The sequence below is a fragment of the Podarcis cretensis genome (genome assembly GCF_951804945.1).
Source record: "Podarcis cretensis genome assembly, chromosome: 16".
Lineage (NCBI taxonomy): Eukaryota > Metazoa > Chordata > Lepidosauria > Squamata > Lacertidae > Podarcis > Podarcis cretensis.
In genome coordinates this window covers 22,875,684-22,897,410 of record NC_137186.1, presented here as the reverse complement: position 1 = coordinate 22,897,410, position 21,727 = coordinate 22,875,684, and the positions used below count along the sequence as shown (strand labels likewise).

Below are 21,727 nucleotides of genomic sequence, written 5' to 3'. Positions count from 1 at the left end.
AAACGGTTCTTAACCTGAGGTACCACTTTAGCTAATGGGGCCTCCCGCTGCCGCTGCACGATTTCTGTTCTCATCCTGAAGCAAAGTTCTTAACCTGAGGTACTATTTCTGGGTTAGCGGAGTCTGTAACTTGAAGCATTTGTAACCTGCAGTGTCTGTAACCCGAGATACCACTGTAGAGCAAAATGCTCTCCCCAAGGAGGTTCGGCTGGCACCTTCATTATACACTTTTAGGCGCCAGGCGAAAACATTCCTCTTCAACCAGGCCTTTGGCCAATTGACATCTGATGCCCTTTAAATGTGTTTGTGGGGAAGGGACTGTTTGGGGGGCTGAGCAGGTTTTACTGGATTGTGTGGTTTTTTGTTCTTGTTCTTGTTTTGATTATGTATTTTGTGTTTTCATCTTGTACATTTGTGTTGTGAGCCACCCCGAGATCTGCGGATATACAGATTTAATTAAAAAAATTCACCACCACCTGTTGGTTGAACTGATGGAAAGTCTTATAGGGCAGGAACAGCTAGGCCTGGTGCTCCTTCAAGATGTCGCTGGGACTCCAACTCCCAGCAGCCTCAGCGGGCGTTGGGAGGGCAATCATAGCTGTCAACTTTTCCCTTTTCTTGCGAGGAATCATATTCGGAATAGGGGAATTTCCCTTAAAAAAAGGAAAACGTTGACAGCTATGAGGGCAATTGCAACATCTGAAGGGTCTCCCCAACCCTTGCTTTCGGGTCCCACCCCTGCCATTCAAAGGAGTGAACTTTGGAACTGCTCACCCCTTTGAAAGAAAAATTTGTACTTGCAAATAAAAAAAGGAAGGGAAATTTTTAAAAGAAAATAATTATCTATGAATAATAATAAGAAAAAAGAAGCCACCATCAGTTTGCATTATGGATACACTAACTATCAGTTAACGTGCATCTTAAGATAGGCCCCATTCATGCCATACATTGAAAGCGGTGCAATATCACTCTAAACAGTCATGGATTCTCCCCAAAGAATTTTGGGAGCTGTTTGTTCAGGGTACTGAGAGTGCTTAGGCTGTCACAATCCTGGCTACAAACGCAAAATGGCACACAAGCAGCTTCAGAGCAACCTAGCAAAGGCTGACTGGAAATCCAGGCTAATGTTTTATGTATCAACAGATGGCCTTGTATCCTCCCCCCCCCCCAACAGCCCACCAAATTTATTATTAGTAGCTCACTGTGGGAAGTATAAGACAATGTTTGTTGTTAATCAAGCTTTCACTGAAGTAATAGGTTACTGTTAAAGGTTACCCACCCATGCCAAACCTTGGAAACCTAATGATGATAAACGATAAAACCATTCAAGGTCATTTGAGAATAGTGGTGATTGTGCACGCGGGTGCACATACACACACATTGTGATGTCCTTGCTGCTAGATAGCACTGACTTCACTGTAGAGATTACCAAATGAAATTTGAGACAGGAAGGTGCATAGTGGGGGTTCTCCTGCAGCCAGCCAGGCCCTTATCCAGAATACTCCATTACTTACACACACACACACACACACACACACACACACACACACACGTTAAAAACCCTGTTTTTCTCCCCCTACCCTCCGAACAGCCAGACGTTTTCTGTAAGCAAGTGAAGTCCTCAAGTAAGCTGTTTTGTCAGGATTTCCCCCAGCTAAAAATTTTATTTATGAAAATCTTCGAAACCTGCCAATACCATCCAGATGGTGCTGTTTGGGCTACATAATGATCTTATGTAGAATAAGCTCGCTGTACAGCACAGCTCCTACTCCAAGCTGTTTGGTGCCCAAAGTCCCATTTGAAAATCTAAGGAACTGTTGTGGGCACCACAAAATACCCATTTCATGGCACAGAAACTGGAAGTGCTCAGAATCGCCACCGCTCTCCTCCCCACAAACAGGCAGAATACCTACATCTCCCCCCCGCTTCAAGAGCCAGTATGGTGTAGTGGTTAGAGTGTCGGACTAGGACTCTGGGAGAGCAGGGTTCGAATCCCCACTCAGGCATGAAGCTCACTGGGTGACCTTGGGCCAGTCATGTCTCAGCCTAACCTACCTCACAGGGACGTTGTTGTGAGGATAAAATTGGAGGTGGGGGGGGGAGAGAAGTATGTAGACTACCTTGAGCTCCACGGAGGAAAGGTGGGATATAAATGAAATAAATAAAAAAGGTAAGACTAAACGCCCCCCCCCCCCCAAAAAACCCCCAAACAGGCAAATCTCCATAACCAACCCCTGCACAACCACATTCAGTGTGGGAGGGGGAGGCATCAAATATGTGTGTTTGAAGGGATGAAGGAATGTTTCTAGAACGTTCTAGAATGACTGATTTGGTTTTCAGTTGTGGGTGCATTTTCCACCCTGGGCTTCTGGGGGCAGGGGGTGGAGAGACATAAATTCACCATGCACAAATTCAGGCCATCAAATATCAATTATCAGGAGCCCTCCGTTGACGAGAAAGGTTTTTGAACGGTTACATTTCTGCCGCCCTGCCCCACTTACAAAAACAAAACAACACAGCCACGCAAACCCCTTTGATTATGAGCCCCACTCACCATTTCAAGAGCTGCTTGCTGTTGCTCATGTTCCGATTCTCGTCGCCCATCAGGTCGAGGACGGCTCCGGAAGCCTGTTGCTCGAACGCCGTGCCTTCCCCACCGATGCACAACCTGGACATTGAGAGGAGACTGAGGTCAGGAAGTAAAGCCACCAGCTGCACCCCGGGTCAAACCACTCGCCCGTTCGCCTCAAAGCTGTCTGCTCTGACTGCCAGGGGCTCTCTACGGTCCCAGGTGGAGACAGGTCTCTCCCCATCACCTGGACCCTTTTAACGGGAGAGGGCAGGGGTCGGACCTAGGACTTTCTGCAGCCGAAGAAGGTCTTCTGCTTGGGAGAAGAGCCGCAGCTCTGCAGCAGAACACCTGCTTTGAATGCAGAAGGTCAGAGGTTCAATCCTTGGCATCTCCAGGTAAGGACAGGGAAAGGCTCCCCTGTCTGAAACCTTGGGCAGCTGCTCCCAGTCTGTGTAGACAATACCAAGTTCAGTATAGAGAGACAGAATCCTGTGAGAACGCAAGCAGAGCAGAGCCCTGCAGGATCAGACCAATGGCCCATCTAGTCCAGCATCCTATTCTCACACCAGCCAAGCCAGATGCCCAAATAGGAATCTTGACCCCGGGACAAGAGAGGAGGAGGAACACGTTTCTCTATCCCCTTTCCGCACGCTATGCATAATTTGTATTCTTTCGCCTCTTAACTCTCCTGGTCTCTAAGCTAGAAATCCTGCCCTGTGTTCTCATGCTTTACCACTGAGCTAGGACCCTTCGGACTGGAGACTACACTAGCGGCCAAAATTGTGGAAACCTTTTGGGAAAAGTGTATTTCTGAGGTTTGATGGCTCATAACACCACTTTTTTTCATATTTTGAGTAACACCATAAAATTATATATCAATGGAAAGATAATTTAATGAAGAATGTAATGCAACAAAGTTAAATAAACCTTGTGGAGCGAAAAGCGTGAATGTATATAGAGTTGTACGTATGGTTGATTCGAGTATGTTATTATTGATTATGTATACTCAATGTACCTGGGGGGTTTCACTGTTGGGTTTTGGTTGTTGGTAAAAAATAAAGAAAAATAAATAAATAAATGGAATGCAACAAAGTTTGTTCAATTATCTGTATTCTATCAAAAGTTATAGCCAAATAACCAGAAAAAGGAAGCACAACTTGCTTTAGGTTGATATGCAACAACTTTCTTTCATTTGAATGTAGCCAGTGAGCATGGGTGTTTAGAGAGCCGATCAGGTGTTATGAGCCATCAAACCTCGGAAATACACTTTCCCCAAAAGGTTTCCACAATTTTGGCCGCTAGCGTTCTCCCACTGCTGCCACCTACCCTCGTTCGCTCTCAAAGTCCTTCGGCCGGTATGGGATGTAGAACTCTCCTTGCTGCTGCGTCGCCAGTCTCTGCTTCTTCCCGTTGTCCTTTCCATCCAGGGGCTGCTTCCGCTTCCTTCCCACCACGCTGGAGAAAACATCCTGGGTGCGTGTGAAAATGTTAAGAACGGTTAGCAACCATCGATATTCAGGAAGGCGGGCCAGTTCCACTGGGTTCGTGGTTCTCTGTGGTTCTGCATTACTCCTAGGGAGGGTGCCATCAGGCCTGCGCTTTCCCCAAGCACACCACCAGGGGCGCCAACTATAGGGGATGAAGGGGCTTCGGCCCCCTCAATATTTTTGGGCAGGGGTCCGAGCCCACCCCCCAATATTGAGGGCGCCGCCATCCCCCGTCTCCAACAGGCGAATGCTTGTGTGCCGCACAGAAGGCAAACATCACCATCCGCGCTTGAGAGGAACACAAACACATCTCCCAGCAGCTTACAAAACTCTCCGTCTGCTACGAACATTTTGAGGACTAGAACCATGATGCTTCTTGATGGGCTGTACTGACCAATTAATGTTTTTGGATTTCTTGTTTTTAAAATTTTACTATAAACTCCCCTTGTTTCCTCTAAGGGGTGGGAAAGGATTGTTTTGTCCTGTTAAAATTGTGTTGGTAAAATAATAATAACAATAATTTATTATTTATACCCCATCCATCTGGCTGGGTTTCCCCGGCCACTCTGGGTGGCTCCCAACAAAATATTAAAATACAATAACCTATTAAACAGTAAAAGCTTCCCTAAACATGGCTGCCTTCAGATGTCTTCTAAAAGTCTGGTAGTTGTTTTTCTCTTTGACATCTGATGGGAGGGCGTTCCACAGGGCAGGTGCCACTACTGAGAAGGCCCTCTGCCTGGTTCCCTGTAACTTGGCTTCTCGCGAGGGAACCGCCAGAAGACCCTCGGCAATGGACCTCAGTGTCCAGGCAGAACGATGCGGGTGGAACCGCTCCTTCAGGTATACTGGACCTAGGCCGTTTATACAACAACAACAACAACCCCCACCACCTTTAAAAATAATTTTCAAAAGTCAACGTCAGGTGTAGTCTCTGATTTCCAACCACTGGAGGAGGAGGTGGTGATGATGGTGGTGGTGGAACTGTCACCATCTTAAAGTAGCTCTCAGACCCTCGCCACGGTCAGCAGATTAGCATTAAGGTTCAGAGGTTACGGGATCCAGATTTTCCTACTGTGAAATTTATTTAAACAATTTATATACTGCTTGACCACAAGCTCGGATCGTGGTGGATATAAGCCATGCATCCAAGCCTTGGGAGACCACTAACAGCAGCTCCCCCAATGACCTCCATGATCTGGCATGGATTTAAGGAATCTGGAGGTCCCTCAGGTGTCCTGGACCAGAGTTGTTAAAGGCCTTGAAAAAGAATGCAAGAACCCTGAACCTGTCCCAGTAGCCTATGGGCAGCCAGTGCAGATTTTGGGGCACCAGAGTCACGTGCTGGCAATATGTCTGTCCACACCAGTAGTCCAGTGTTTTGCTCCAGTTGGAGCCTCCAGAACAGGCGTCCAAGGGTAGCCGCAGGCGTCCAAGGGTAGCATTGCAAGGATACGGGTTCCCCAGTCTGTCCTGAAGCCGAGAGGAAGCCCACCAGCCCCGACCACATCCCTACCTGAATGCGTTCCTCCTCTTCCTCTGGGTCTTGCTCTGCAGTCGCCGGCACAGGAAGACGTTGGACCTTCTCCGCCGCCAAGGAGCGCCTCTCCTGCTGCTTCCGCTGGTGCCGGTCGATGAGCTGGCGGTCCCGGTTACGTTTGGCCCGCATGACGTCACTGGCCAGAGTCTTGTTGGTGGCGTTGATTTCAAAGATGGTCTAGAAACAGCAGATATATAATGAGTTGAAAAAGGTATTTAAGTATACCTTCACTAAGAAACCAGAGGCCTTCCTTCTGGGCATTGTCGGCCAGAAGGTGTTAAAGAAGGACCGAACATTTTTTATGTATGCAACAACGGCAGCAAGGATACTCATCGCTAAGAGCTGGAAAACTCAAGATCTACCCACACTGGAAGAGTGGCAGATGCAGCTGATGGACTATATGCAACTGGCCGAGATGACTGGCAGAATTCGAGACCTGGGAGAAGAGAGGGTTGAAGAAGACTGGAAGAAATTCAAGATTTATCTACAAAAGTATTGTAATTTGGTTGAATGCTAAGAAGGATGCTAGATCATAAATAATTGCCTACCATTGAATTAGATTTGAATTTGACGATAAGTGAGATTGAGGGAAACACAAAATTTTTGGAGATTAGATTAAATTAACTGAACAAGATTTAAGAACATAAATAAGATGCTAAATTGCTGGAAAAAATTTATAATGATGTAAGTGGGAGTGGGAGACGTGAGGGAGTCCAAAGAAGTTCTGAAAAATGTGTTATGATACATGTTATATTGTTTATTATTTTTGCATTTTGTATTTAAAAAAATCTCAATAAATATTTATAAAAAAAAAAATAGAAACAGCAGTGGGGGGGGGGGTGGCGATGTTCGTCAGGGCAAAGCAGAATCGAACCCTGCCCTGGCGCCGGCATGCAGCTCCACCGGGCATATGACAGGGCTCCCTTAATGCCAAGAGGCACGGGGTCTGCTGCTAGGGGTCCCTTGCGACACTCACCGCCTTGGAACGGTAACTTTTGATGCTGTCCACGAATTTCAGCCGCTCCATCTCTTCCCCCTCAAAGCGAAGACCTTCGGGGAAGCAAAGCAGGGAGGGAAAGGTTACCCCCGTGTGGTGGAGCAGCAGCAGACTAGGAATGGGGCAACTCAGCCAGATGGGTAGGATAATAATAATAATAATAATAATAATAATAATAATAATAATAATAAATGTTTATTTATATCCCGCCCTCCCCAGCTGAAGCCGGGCTCAGGGCGGCTAACATCAATAAAATACAACATTCTAAAATCATTTCATTATGAAATTAATTCAAATCAAATTGATGGCAACCATTAGACTAAAGATTGCCAAAGGAGGGAGTCAGGCTGTGCCTTGGCCAAAGGCCTGGTGGAACAGCTCTGTCTTGCAGGCCCTGCGGAAAGATGTCAAGTCCCACAGGGCCCTAGTCTCTTGTAACAGAGCGTTCCACCAGATTGGAGCCACAGCCGAAAAAGCCCTGGCTCTAGTTGAGGCCAGCCTAACCTCTCTGTGGCCTGGGACCTTCAAGATGTTTAAATAATAAATTTATTATTTTTTAGTAAGCCACTCACTGAACAAGGGGTGGATGCCCAGCAGGCTGAAGTCCATTTCCTTGACCCTCTTGATGGACTCGGGCGACGGAGCAGGCCGCGACTTCAGGTACTGCTTCTGGGCATTGTCAGAGACTCGCCGGAGGCTCTGCAGTTCCAGTGAGCGCTCGTGGTCCGTCTGCAGCAGGCTCTCCTCGTCATCGATGATGCTCTGGGGGACACGGCCAAAGATGCCGTCTGTGTCTGAAAGGGGGGAAAGTGAAGCAGTCAGGGAGCTGTTTCAGGGCCCCTGCCAGAGGAATGGGTGGCTACCATAGAAGGGCCTTATTGGTGGTGGTGCCACAGCTGTGGAATGCTCTTTCCCCAGGTATTCACCTTGATATGGGGGGATAGAGAGATCTTTTTTTTTTTTACCATCCCAAAATTTTATGCATACATCCTGCTGATTTTGTGTAGCATGCAACCAAAAATGTAATGTGAGGGTATAATGAGGTCATTCATTAAGTGCAGGAGTCATAAAAAGGAGAAAAATGGTGTATAAAATTGGGAGGGGAGAGGAAAAGGTTCTCTCTCGCTTTCATACTACAGTGGTACCTTGGGTTACATACGCTTCAGGTTACAGATGCTTCAGGTTGCACACTCCGCTAACCCAGAAATAGTACCTCGGGTTAAGAACTTTGCTTCAGGATGAGAACAGAAATTGCATGGCGGTGGTGCGGCAGCAGTGGGAGGCCCCATTAGCTAAAGTGGTGCTTCAGGTTAAGAACAGTTTCAGGTTAAGAACGGACCTGCGGAACGAATTTAGTATGTAACCAGAGGTACCACTGTACTAGAAACTCAGGGACTTCCAACAAATGTGGGAAGATTCAGGACAGGTAAAAGACAGGTAAACTTCTTCCTGCATAGCTAAAACTCTCTCCCAGCGTGATGGCCACCAACCTTTGAAAGAGCATTGAGCAAATTTGTGGAGGAGAGAACTTTTGATGGCTACTAACCATGAAGGTTAAGGGCAGTAATGCTTCTGAATAGCAGTTGCTGGAACAGCAGGCAAAGAAAGCGCTCTTGTGTTCAGGTCCTGATGCATGCAGATTTTCCTCAGGCATCTGGGTGGCCACTGTGAGAACAGGACTAGATGGGCCACCGACCTGATCCAGCAGGCTTTTGTAACCTCAGGACTAGGTTACCTAAGGAACCACCTCGCCCCATATACAGTGGTGCCCCGCAAGACGAATGCCTCGCAAGTCGGAAAACTCGCTAGATGAAAGAGTTTTCCGTTTTGGAGGTGCTTCGCAAAACGAATTTCCTATGGGCTTGCTTCGCAAGACGAAAATGTCTTGCGAGTTCCTGCGGGGTTTTTTTCCTCCCCACCCCTTTTCTAAGCCGCTAAGCCGCTTATCCGCTAAATGCCGCTAAACCACTAATAGCGCTAATCTGCTAAGCCGTCAATGGGCTTGCTTCGCAAGACGAAAAAACCGCTAGACGAAGAGACTCGCGGAACAGATTCTTTTCGTCTTGCGAGGCACCACTGTATCCACATCCGGGAACTGCTTTCCTTAGATGGAGCACTGCTGATATAATATGCCCCAGTAGTGTGCCCAGTTTGTGTAAAAACCAGGCTTTTAGTGTTGCAGCTCCAGCCCTCTGGAATGAGCTTCCCACAGAAATTAAGAAGGCACCCAATATCACCATATTGAGGAGTCTATTGAAGACGTTTTTGTTTAAAAATGTGACCTAGTCATTTATGAAATATTAATTGCACTGCTGTAAGGATGGTTCTACTGTTTTTAGAATTTGTAGAAGCGCTTTCAATTGTGAGAATTTGCATTTTGACTTCTTTTAACTGTGTGGTATACTGCTTTGATGGCCTCAGGGGATAAAGAGGTTTATAAACTTGCAAAATGTAACAGAACAAAGGAATAAAACATACAACACATTGAATGATAGCCCTGTGAGCAATTGCAGCAGCAACCTTTTTTGACCAATCTATTATACTTGCAATAAAGAAAAATCAATTCCCAAGGGCACGCCTGCTAATTATTGCCACCTAACGAGGGCAGACCTACCTGTGGGCTTCTCGTGAGGATTGGCAAGGACGAGGGACCGGCCTAGGAAGAGGTGCAAGTCAAAAACATAGGGGGTCTCATCCGGCGCCACCAAGGAGTAAGCCGTACCACTTCTTCCTGCCCGGGCCACTCTGCCTGGAGAGAGCAAAACAGAGAAGATAAATGTTGGATGGAACAAAAGGTTTGTTTAATCTGTCTTCTAAGGTTGAATCTCCAACCAGCGCTGTAAAAAAGAGTGACCATCTGGGCAAAGCTGAACAGCTACAGAGCCACATGGGTTGTAGTCAAAGGGTCCCAGTCTCTATGCAGTTTGACAAGCGCTTCCGGTTCCTGGTCAACAGTAGCCAATGGGGGGGGGGGGGTGGAACACTCATAAAACGCCATGCAAAGTGTGTGCTTTACTCCCTAAGCTGTAGTTCCTCCCACCTCTGCACCCAGGCCCCATAGACTAGATGAACCGACTTAAGGCAGCTTTCAAAAGTTAAGCTGCACAAGGTGCTGGACCTCAAGAACTCACCAACACGGTGCAGGAAGAGCTTGGCCTTGGCCGGGAAGCTGTAGTTGATGACGTTGTCCAGGAGAGGGATGTCGATGCCCCGGGCGGCCAAGTCGGTGACGATCAGCACCGAGCACTTGCCATGGATGAACTTGCCCACGTTGATCTTCCGGGCCGTCTGGTCCAGGGAGCTGTAGACATGCGTGCAGTTCACACCCTGGGCTGTCAACAGCTGCAGGAGCATCCGTGAGAGGAAGCAAACTGAAGGTCAGTAAGTAAGGAGAAATCAAAAGTACCACTCGAGTTCCCCAGGTGTCCATGGGGACTGAATTGGGAATGGAGCTTTAGAACTTCTTCACCCTTTTCTTTTAAAACCCGGCAAGTTTCTAGTCCTCATCGTTTCGAAGAAAATTCATTTTGCTGCTGTGATGTTTTTATTGTAAATGTGTTTTTAATAGATATTTTGCTTGTACACACAATAAGCCTGCAACTTAGGTGGGGGCTATGTTTTGGGGACTGTGCCTAAAGCCAAAATCGTGTGTAGTCAAAACACCTTGGTTTCAATGATGGGTGAGGATTGCCCAAGTCATTTTTCCTGAAACTCTCCATCCCTTTTCTATTATTTCCTTTTTTTGGCCATGTGCCTAAAGCGCATGTGTGTAAGTTGTGGGCCTATTGTGTGTATATAAAGAGACAGATAGTTTTAATTTTATTAGTGTTTAATAACCTTTTAATGACTCCCCCCCCCAAGTTTTGACTTGTTTCTATTTTATCTGTAAGCCGCCTTGAGTCTGGGGAAAAGGCGGGAGACAACAACAACAACCTGTCCCTGTCCTGTGTAGACAATCCAACTTTTAAAGGAAACCTTAAAAACATAACCATCAAATATGAAAGGGGTTATGTGGAGACTCAGCCCCATGTCAGTCCTGTTTATTAGAGGATAATATGCCTACCGACCTGAAATCATTAGTAAGGACCTTGCCGACAGCAGCAAAAATGGTGTGAATCACCACGTGAATGCCGCCAATGACACAAAACTCAACAAGCCGCATACCTCTTTCAGGTATTCTGTATGATGTTTCGTGGCCACAAAGACAATCGTCTGGTCCTGCGGTCTTACGACCGTCCTCAGCAGGTACAACAGGAGGGCTGGCTTGTCATCAGCACGCACGTGATAGAAAGACAGCTGTGAGGATGATTAGGTGTTTAATTGTCAGCGTTGGTGCCTTTCTCCCAGCTTGGAAGGGTCTAGCTCAGTCTTTGCCAGTCTGACACCCTCCCCACAATAAGACATTTTTGACAACTGCAGGGTGACAGATTGGCTGAACCAGGGCCTTTTTTTTCCAGCCAGAACTCACCGAAACTCAGTTCCAGGATCATTGCCATGATAAGAGAACAAGGGAGGCATTCATGGTGAGCGTTTTTGCTAGAAAAATTGCCCTGAGACTAACCACTCAAAGTCAACCTAATCTGGTATAAGGCAGCTTTTTATGCCTCCTTGCAGCTTAGGATATACAGTGGTACCTCGGGCTAAGTACTTAATTCGTTCCGGAGGTCCGTTCTTAACCTGAAACTGTTCTTAATCTGAAGCACCACTTTCGCTAATGAGGCCTCCCGCTGCCACCGGAGCATGATTTCTGTTCTCATCCTGAAGCAAAGTTCTTAACCCGAGGTACTATTTCTGGGTTAGCGGAGTCTGTAACCTGAAGCGCATGTAACCTGAAGCGTATATAACCTGAGGTACCACTGTAGTTAGATGGGCTGCTACCCCTGCTTACCAACCCCTACCACAGTGGCCAACGTTTCCCTTTTTTTTAAGGGAAATTCCCTTATTCCAAATAGTATTCCTCGCAAGAAAAGGTAAAAATTGACAGCTATGACCCCCAATTACTCACTGCTTGTCAGCCCCCCACCCTGCCCCATTACATTCCTCCCAAACCTACCATCTCCTCACAGCTACTTCAAGCCCCTGTATTATCTTCTGTGCTCCTCCATCCCTGCTTTCTTCAGACCTCCACTGTTATTTAAAGCCACCATTTTAAAACCTCATTTGTTCCCTACACACACACACACACACACACACACACACACGCAAACACCAAACTCAGGGATGAAAACTGGCATTTTTTACAAGTGCCAGAAAATAATAATAATGATCTGTCAGTACAGCAAAGCCTGCATTTTTGGAATTCCCTGCCCATTGATACTGGGCAGATGCACAAAAATATAGCTTCCTCTCTATCCTCCATTCAGACAAGGGAGGAGCAATATTAAGGGCACACTCCAGCCAAGCAAATAATACCTGAGAGAGCTCAGTTGGTCACTGAGCCAGAGGTTCCCCACCCCTGAGTTAGCAGAACTGCCAAGCTGGCTCAAGCAGACTAGAGGAGCAGCAACAGGGAAGCCATACAAACGGCCACGTGTGCCGCGCTACCCAATTTCGGCAGATCCCAATGCCAAACTCCTCCCCCCTTCCCCAAACTGCCGCTTCCAAGATATCCACCTTGAGCTGCTCACTCAGCTTGGATTCCACATCCAATCGGATCAACACCGGCTCTGTGAGACCTGTAGAAAGGAAAGGCAGAGGGGAAAGAATATGAAGCTACATCTCACTCTGGATTTTCCAGGTGTTCTCAGCAGGGTGGATTTGTTTTAAATCAAATCAATTTACATCACGATTTAAATGACTAGTCAGTAAGACTTGATTTAAATCACTTTTTTTGTTTACAGAAAGACTCATTCCTGCTGGTATAATTTTAATATTTACAACCAGACAAAGGTTTCATTTTTGGAATAATAAATTTTCAGAGTAGTTTTTACAGTTATACCAGAAATTACTGATTTGGTTATACTATTAGAAATACATAGACCGATAATTATGAAATTATTGTGAGGTTTAATAAGTTAGCTGTTTATATTTGGACAAGTTTTCTGCTCTACTTTATTGGAAGGAGAAAAATAATAATTTCCTTAATAACAATTTAAACAATTTATTTAACTAAAGCAATAACATTATAGCAAATGTATCCATGTTTATTAACTGATGTGTTTAACTTTTTTTAAAAAAACACCACCTCCAGACTGAGTTTTAGCACACATGAAAATCTTAAAACAAACCCTTTGGACTATAATGCAACTTAAATAGAAAACTATCTTTAGAAAGATTTTTCCTCCCAAAGCATTTTTTTTAAAAAAATCTGATTTAAATTTTTAAAAATCTGATTTAAATAAAAAAGAATCTGCTTTTTAAATTTTTAATTATTGATTTTTATCCACCCTGGCTACATCTCACTGTGGAATGAGGATAAAGGTATTTTCCAGATGCTCTCAGCAATCTAGATCAATGGGCCTGGGGGATTTATTTAAAAGGACTCTCCGACCACTAAAAACAGTCATGAATCCCAGGAAATGCTGCTTGCTAAGGGTGCAAAGAGACCTCCCCTATTCCCATCACAGAGCTACGGTTCCCAGAGTGGTTTCACAGTCAATCCCTCTCTCCGGGGAACTGTGAGATTGGGCCTCCGGTACGCAAAGGCAGCCCCCGAGACCAGGTCCGTCTCCTTACCAGCTCGAGCAAACTCCACGAGAAGTTTCGGCAGGGTGGCAGAGAAGAGAACGGTCTGGCGGTTCTCAGGCAGCCTCGAGATGATCTCCTGCAGCTGCTCTGCAAAGCCCATTTCAAAGAGCCTGGCAAGGTAAGTGGGAAAAGGCGTTTTGAGGAGACACAGAAAGCAAACAGGAGAAGAACAAGCGGCAGGGCAGAGGGTCTGAAAAAATATGCAACAAGATTCAGCCAAGCAAATGCCTGGCTTACAGATGTGGTACAGCCCTCTCCATGTACGTGGTACAGCCCCCTCCCCAGGACTGTAGCACTTCAGAGCACCCACAGGGAATCCTTTTTATTTTTTTAAACAAAGTGTTCTTCTGTTACCTATTTTGTAAAGTTGTTTGCTATGTGTTTATTGATCAAAGTATTTCTACATCTTCCACTCACAAACCACCAGAGCAGTTTACAGCAACATTAAAACAGATTTTTTTTGGGGGGGATGGGGGTTCTTAGAATTCCAGAGTGGCGCCACCCTAGAAGTTGTTTCTGGTTTCCTATACAAAGATGGTTGAAGAACAGAGACAGGGTTGGGATGCGAAGCTGTAAGAATATCTTGCAAACCGAAGTTTCATTTTTAAAAAGCCACACACTATGGAAGGAATTCCACGGCAACACATACATCTCACAAAGACAAAAGGTACTTCATTAAAAAGAAAACCTATATAGTTTTAAAGGGTAAAAGGTAAAGGTAAAGGTACCCCTGACCATTCTGTCCAGTAGTGGACAACTCTGGGGTTGCGGCGCTCATCTTGCTCTATAGGCCGAGGGAGCCGGCATTTGTCTGCAGACAGCTTCCGGGTCATGTGGCCAGCATAACTAAGCCGCTTCTGGCGAACCACAGCAGCGCACAGAAACGCCGTTTACCTTCCCGCCGGAGCGGTACCTATTTATCTACTTGCACTTTGACATGTTTTTGAACTGCTAGGTTGGCAGGAGCAGGGACCGAGCAACGGGAGCTCACCCCGTCGTGGGGATTCGAACCGCCGACCTTCTGATTGGCAAGTCCTAGGCTCTGTGGTTTAGACCAAGCATCCCAGTTTTAAAGGGTAGCCTTCATCAAATCTACAGATATTTTGGACTACAAGTCGCATCAACCCCAGCCAGCTAATCTTGGAATTTGAATGGTTTTGGCTCAGAAGTTCATTTTCCATATGGAGTACACACACCACCAAGAATTCACAACTGAAAAAAGCCAAAACTGTCACCAGGCTTCTCTTCCCTAAATGGAAGAACCAAGCAACACTGCTCAGAGGCAGGACATGTGCTTTGCATACAGAAAGTCCCAGGTTCAATCCCCGTCATCTCCAGGCAGGACTAGAAGAAATCCTTCTCTGAAATTCTTGATAGCTCAGTCGGTAGAGTGTGAGACTCTTAATCCCAGGCCTGTAGGTTCGAGCCTCACGTTGGGCAAAAAGCTTCCAAGGGGTTGGGCTAGATGACCCTCGTGGTCCCTTCCAACTCTACAAATCCAAGAGAGCTGCTGCCAGTCAGTGTGGAGAATATTGAGCTAGATGGACCAGGAGGCTGACTCAGCATAAGGGAAGGGAAGTTCAGTGGTTAGAACATCTGCCTTGCATGCAGAGGATCCCAAGTTCTATGCCAACTGGCATCTCCAGGTAAAACTGGGAAAGATTACCTGTCCAAAATCCTGGACAGCCGCTGCCAACCAGAGTAGACAATATTGACCCTGATGGATCGAAGGCCTGCCTCAGCAGAAGCTGGCTTCCTATGTTCCCATTTCCGAATGCTGTGGCCTGATCTCCTGCCTGGGAAAATAGGTGCTCTCCCAAGGGGCCAGGAACTCACCTGTCTGCTTCGTCAAAGACCACGTATTCCACACTCTGCAGCTTGAGCTTCATCTCTATGGCCACGTGCATCAGCCGGCCAGGAGTTGCAATGATTCTGTGGGAGGCAAGCAAAGGACACAGTGGCTGCAGGGTTTTCTTACAAGTTCAGAAAGAATACTGCATTGTACCTGTGCCAGCCCAGCAGATCGAAATGGGCATATACACACCTTGTTATGGGAGAGGCATCAGGATGAATGCAAGGGGCACCCAGGAAGCCTGTTAAAATGAGCCCCTTGTTTCCTAGTCACCCGCCCAAGTTTTTAGACTTACACAGGGCTTTTTTGCTTTAAAAAATGTTTAGGGGTACTCTCAGTTTGACTCAAGAAAATCACCATTTTATAGTTGAAACTGGGAAAAATAAATACAGTAAATGGACAAAAGTACGAAGATTTGCACAATGTTTAGGGGTATGCGTCCCCCCAGAAAAAAATCACTGGACTTACATATCAGGGTTTTCATGCAGAGCTGCAAACTGGTCTTCCATCCTGGAGGAGCGGAGAGGCAGAAGGCAAATTTAGTTTTAGAGAAAGCAGGAAAACCTCCCCGCCTCCCCTTTGTGCCTAACTTTGACTGCCGCGCTCAGATCTTACTTCATGTCTTTATTTAAAAAAAAAAAAATTATTACATATAACAATAGGAATGTTAGAAAGGACAATGGCTTGCCTGCTTAACATCATATGGTCCACAACTTCAGAAACAAAATGTATTGCTTCAACGGCTGGATATTTATTTTTATTTATTTAGATTTCCTTCTCAGCAATCAACTTTATGGAAGGCTCATTCCCTGGAAAGGCAGGGGGATGAGTTACAATGCTGAATCAGATGGACCTCAAGGCCACAGTCACACCAAAAGTTTAAAGTATATGATACTACTTTAAAGAGTTGTTACTCCTCGCCCCCAAGGATTCTGGGAGTTGTAGTTTGCTCAGGCCAAGAGTTGTTAGGAAACCCTTATTCCCCTTCCCAGAGCTACAATTCCCAGAATGGTTTGACAATCAATCCTTCTTCTCTGGAAACTGTAGCTCTGTGTTAAGGAATAGGCGACCTCTTAACTACTCAGCACCCATTACGAACTACAGTTCCCAGGATTCCTTGGGGGAAGCCGTGAATGTTTCAAGTGGCATTATTGTGCTTCAAACATATCTTGTGAATGTGGCCTTAATTCTTCAACAATGTGACTTCCTGTGAGGCCTAAACATGGGGCAGGTCAACAATCTCTCTGTGTGTTTTTTAATGTCAAACTTACTTGTCTCCTCCAAGGATCAGAGCCGTTTTCAGGCCTGTGTATCGGCCAAGCTGTAGTGGAAAGTGGGGGAAGAGTGGAAAAAAACCCAGTCAAAAACTTATCTAATAACCAAAAGAAAGCCAGGGCTTGATTGATGAGCCTCATGCTTGAACAAGCCCACCTTCACTTGACCCCAAGCCCTGCTAAACTCGCAACAAAATCCTGTGGCGGTATGTTCCTCTGGTCAACTGCACATTGTCCATCGATCTCTGAAGCCTCAGAGAGCTTCAGCGGCTACATCCAGACATCAGGCTTATAGCGTTCATTTTGCTGGTTATACTGCAAGAACATCTCCCCTGTCTTCTAACCCTGCCGCACACCTGTTGAGTTATAGAACTGCGGCTTTTCGATTAATATACCGCCACGTAGCGTGGTTTAAACAACAAAGACCCTCATATGCTGGGATAACTGCTCCAATTTTTTTATTATTTTTTTAAATGAAACTGCAACTCGAAAAAACTCCCACAATTTCTCAAGCGAACAGGGTTGCAAGCAGATTTTTTCCCCCTGGGAAACAGCACGGATATGAACATTCATTTTACATTGGTATTATTATTATTATTTATTAAATTTCTATACCACTCTTCATCCGAGGATCCCAGGGCAGTTAACAATATAAAAACGCAAAAATAAATAGCACAGTAACAAACAAAAACAACAACCCCAAAAGCCACTATTTAAAAGACCATAGATTGGCTTATTAACCAAAGGCCTGGGAGAAGTGGAATGTTTTTGCCTGGTGCATACCTATATGTGGGAATTAACAAGTAAGGAAATGTGGGGGAAATGGAATAAAGCACTGCCTAAATGCAGCTAGCACAAAGGCTTCTATGTGACCAAAACTGTTTCTGCCACTCTTGAGTCCCATCTGAACCACATCAAGCAACACGAAGGCTAATAATATATTGACAATATTCATATAACACTATCAAACTGTTTCAAAATTCTTAAACAGAAGACATGTAATATGTGCAGGGAGTCACAAACAAAAGAAGAGTCACGTAACTATTCCATAAGCAGAACGATTTAAAGGCTTTAAAGCAGCCTTTCTCAACCTGCGGGTCCCCAGACGTTGGACTACAACTCCCATCATCCCTAGCTAGCAAGGCCAGAGCTCAGGGATGATGGGAGTTGTAGTCCAACAACATCTGGGGACCCACAGGTTGAGAACCGCTGCTTTAAAGACCCTTTAGTCTTTAAAGTCCCAGCCTTCCCTCCACCCATCTTTGGCTTACCTCCTTGGTGAACTTGAGGGTCTGCAAGGCAAGCTCTCTAGTCGGAGAGAGGATAAGAGCCCGTGCCCCCGTCTTGGCACTGTGCACCTTCAGCTTCTCAAACATGGGGATGAGGAAACAGGCCGTCTTTCCGCTGCCCGTCCTCGCCATCGCCACCACATCCTTGCCGTCCAGGATCACGGGGATGGTCTGCAAAACAGAGCTGATTCAGAGTGGAGGCAGGGGAAATCAAATGACAGCAGCAAACCTGAAGTCAGGGGCTATGCGAACTCATCCAAGAGGATGAGGAATCTCCTCACAACTCTCAGAACCCTTAACTACAATGTAGAGTTAGGATGAGGCCTAGGAAACACACAACCACGTTTACACGCAAAATGTCATGAAGATGATGATGAAAAAACAACTTGATTGTCCACATACTGCAGATTTTGGGATGAGGGGAAGGAGGCTAGACTGAGAGAGAGAGATCTGAATAAAATTTCATAATATTGTAGAGTTGGAAGGTGGAACAGTCTATCTTTTACTCCTGCTCCATAGGACAGGACTCGCACCAATGAGGTCATGTTGTAAGAAAGGAGATTCCAACCAACAACAACAACAACAACAATAATAATAATATTTTATTTATATGCTGCCGCCCCCCAGCCGAAGCCGGGCTCAGAGAAGCTTACAACAATAAAAGTAACACAGCATTCTAAAATCAATTCAAAATCAAATTAATGGCAACCATTGGGCTAAAGTTCTATGAGGATTACCAAAAGAGGGGGTCAGGCAGGCTGTGCCTTGGCCAAAGGCCTGGTGGAACAGCTCTGTCTTGCAGGCCCTACGGAAAGATGTCAAGTCCCGCAGGGCCCTAGTCTCTTGTGACAGAGCATTCCACCAGATCGGAGCCACAGCCGAAAAAGCCCTGGCTCTGGTTGAGGCCAGCCTAACCTCTTTGTGGCCCGGGACCTCCAAGGTGTTTTTGTTTGAAGACCGTAAGGTCCTCCGTGGGACATACCAGGAGAGGCAGTCCCATAGGTACGAGGGTCCTGATCCTGTACTCCACCGGGAGCCAGTGCAGCTGGTATAGCACTGGGTGAATATGATCCTACAGTGAAGACCCTGTAAGGAGTCTTGCTGCAGCATTCTGCACCTGCTGGAGTTTCTGGGTCACTCTCAAGGGCAGCCCCATGCAGAGTGAGTTACAATAAGCACCTGCTTAGCTTGGCGGAGGTGAAAAAATGCTGCCTTTGTTATAGCTGCAATCTGCGCCTCCATGGAAAGGGAGGTGTCCAATATTTATACCCCGCCCATCTGGCTGGGTTGCCCCTAAACATCAGGAAGAACTTTCTGACACTAAGAGCTCTTTGACAGTGGAACAGACTCCCTTGGAAAGCAGTGGACTCTCCTTCATTTTTAAACAGAGGTTGGATAGCCATTTATCACAGATGCTTTAGTTCAGTGTTTCCCAACGTTGGGTCTCCAGCTGCTTTTGGACTACAATTCCCATCATCCCTGACTACTGGTCTTGCTAGTTAGGGATGATGGGAGTTGTAGTCCAAAAACAGCTGGAGACCCAAGGTTGGGAAACACTGCTTTAGTTGACATTCCTGCATTGTAGGGGGTTGGGAGTAGATGACCCTTGGGACCTTTCATAAAATCGCAGAATTGTAGCATTGGAAGGGACCCTGAGGGTCATCTAGTCCAACCCCCTGAAATGCACGAACAGAATATTTCTAAAGCAAAAATGAAGAGACCGGCTTAGATGGACCCTTGATTTCCGATCCAGCAGGGCATTTCTTGGGTCCTCACCTTCCTCTGGATGGGAGTTGGTATTTTGTACCCTTTCTTCATGATCCCTTTGAACACAGGGTAGCCCAGACCTAAGGGAGAAAACAGTTAATTGAAATTCACCATTATTTTCAAATCTGGAGCGCAGGGCAGGGAGGACGCTGGACCAGATGGGCCCTTGGCCTGATCCAGAAACCTGCTGCCCACGACCCGTACAAAAACCTTATAATGCAATCTCTTATCTGCATCTATAGCATGCCTTGCCAAGTAATACTTCTGAATATGGCTCACTGGAGGGCAACACCCCAAAAGAATCTGGTGTACACATTTGCCTCTGGCGTTTGGGCATAGCCTTTGATCACTATCAGCAAGACCCCATAGAATAAGATGCTCCAATCATCAGGTGAGCACTGAGTGGATGATAATAATCAGCTACAGAGATTAGATATAGTGTTTTCAGCTCATCGAAACTAAAACTATTCAGTTTTTAAATGAACATTTTCAGCAGTGCCGAGAACTGCTTACCTAATTTCGGTGCATTTCAGCAAATGATCTCTCATTCACTAGCATGGCCCCTCATTTGCCTTCTCTTTCAACAGCCCTCAAAGCACAATAATTATAAAGAACCGAATTAATTAACATTAGTGTTGAGGCAAAATCCCTTCCTCACTGCATCGCCACAACTGCATTTGTTTTATTTTGAAATCTTTAAGATAATATTTTAGTTTTCCGTTATATTGCTTTGACTGTATATTTTATATTTGACTTTCTTAAGATTGTTTCGTTTATGTTTTATTTATTTAATATGCTGTAAACCGCTTTGAGATTTTTCTTAAAAATGTAAAGCGGCATAGAAATTAAATCAATAAATAGGCCAACCCACCTAGGAGAGTGGAGGGCACTTTGCTGCAGGCTGCCACAAGCCTTGTTCTGGCCCCTGCTAGCATACAAGAACAGCCAATTTTGTAACATTAAAAAAGCTCTCCCTCACTCACCCATGGACTGAAAGCCTCCTGATTTCTTCTTTTTCTTGTTCTGGGCCCGAACCATTTCCTGGGTGTCTAGCTCGACATCAGAAGTGCAATCCGCTGCCGGAAAGGATGGAACTGGCATCTCATAGTCCTTTGAACCACACCAAAAAAAGAAAGAACGAGTGTTTGAATACAGAGCAGCAACAAGAAGAACCAACCCCGAGTGGGCTATAAGTCAGTGTTTTCTCTACCCTTTATTATCCTCACAACAACCCTGAGAAGTGGCTGTTGTTGTTCTTGTTGTTGTTGAGTCATTTAGTCGCATCTGACTCTTCGTGACCCCATGGACCAGAGCACGCCAGGCACTCCTGTCTTCCACTGCCTCCTGCAGTTTGGTCAAACTCATGTTTGTAGCTTCGAGAACACCGTCCAGCCATCTCATCCTCTGTCGTCCCCTTCTCCTTGTGCCCTCCATCTTTCCCAACATCAGGGTCTTTTCCAGGGACCCTTCTCTTCTCATGAGCTGGCCAAAGTATTGGAGCCTCAGCTTCACGATCTGTCCTTCCAGTGAGCACTCAGGGCTGGTAGGTTAGGCTGAAGAGCTGTTTTCTTTGTTTTGGGCAAAGGGTTGCTTTGCCATTTTCTTACCATTCATGTCCCAACTTCTCCTCCAAGGATGTCTCTACCTCACCTCATTTCATCCTTACAACAACCCAGCGAGGCAAGCTAGGCTGAGTGGGGATTTGAACCCTGCCCTACCAGGTCCTAGTCCGACAAGCCACTATACAGTAGTACCTCGGGTTAAGAACTTAATTCGTTCCGGAGGTTCCCTTCTTAACCTGAAACTGTTCTTAACCTGAAGCACCACTTTAGCTAATGGGGCCTCCTGCTACCGCTGCGCTGCCACTGCACGGTTTCTGTTCTCATCCTGAAGCAAAGTTCTTAACCCGAGGTACTATTTCTGGGTTAGCGAAGTCTGTAACCTGAAGCGTATTTAACCTGAAGCGTATGTAACCCGAGGTACTACTATACTGGCCCCAGGCTCCCGATCCTTGCCTTAAACCCCGGCACCTGTGAAGGGAGGGGGTCTCCCACTGACCTGCTGCTCGTCCAAGTCCCGATCCTTGCACCGCCGCTGCCTTTTCCTCCGCCGCCCCGTGGCCTGGGCAGGAGCCATGGCAGAAGCGCCGCAAACAACCTCCCGGCCGAAGAAGTCACTCCGGATCCAGGAAGGCAGGGAGCCACGTGCGTCGAATGGGCGGGGCCCCGGTGATCGGAGGCGGGACATCCATTAAGCCCCGCC

At 46.2% G+C, this 21,727-nt stretch overlaps 1 protein-coding gene across 1 annotated transcript in view; it reads right to left on the bottom strand.

Moving 5' to 3' along the window:
- The window catches only part of DDX54 (DEAD-box helicase 54), a 24,141-nt gene extending 2,414 nt beyond the window's left edge, over positions 1-21,727 (bottom strand). The window contains exons 1-17 of the mRNA XM_079956576.1: positions 21,524-21,727; positions 20,449-20,575; positions 19,475-19,545; positions 17,681-17,869; positions 16,407-16,456; positions 15,604-15,645; positions 15,120-15,215; positions 13,272-13,393; positions 12,210-12,271; positions 10,761-10,892; positions 9,728-9,938; positions 9,211-9,345; positions 7,169-7,390; positions 6,576-6,649; positions 5,576-5,776; positions 3,899-4,041; positions 2,555-2,668 (exon numbers count right to left, since the gene is read on the bottom strand). Coding sequence (XP_079812702.1) covers positions 2,555-2,668; positions 3,899-4,041; positions 5,576-5,776; positions 6,576-6,649; positions 7,169-7,390; positions 9,211-9,345; positions 9,728-9,938; positions 10,761-10,892; positions 12,210-12,271; positions 13,272-13,393; positions 15,120-15,215; positions 15,604-15,645; positions 16,407-16,456; positions 17,681-17,869; positions 19,475-19,545; positions 20,449-20,575; positions 21,524-21,712 — 2,180 coding nt within the window. The 5' untranslated portion in view covers positions 21,713-21,727. The remainder of the gene's footprint in view (positions 1-2,554; positions 2,669-3,898; positions 4,042-5,575; positions 5,777-6,575; positions 6,650-7,168; positions 7,391-9,210; positions 9,346-9,727; positions 9,939-10,760; positions 10,893-12,209; positions 12,272-13,271; positions 13,394-15,119; positions 15,216-15,603; positions 15,646-16,406; positions 16,457-17,680; positions 17,870-19,474; positions 19,546-20,448; positions 20,576-21,523) is intronic.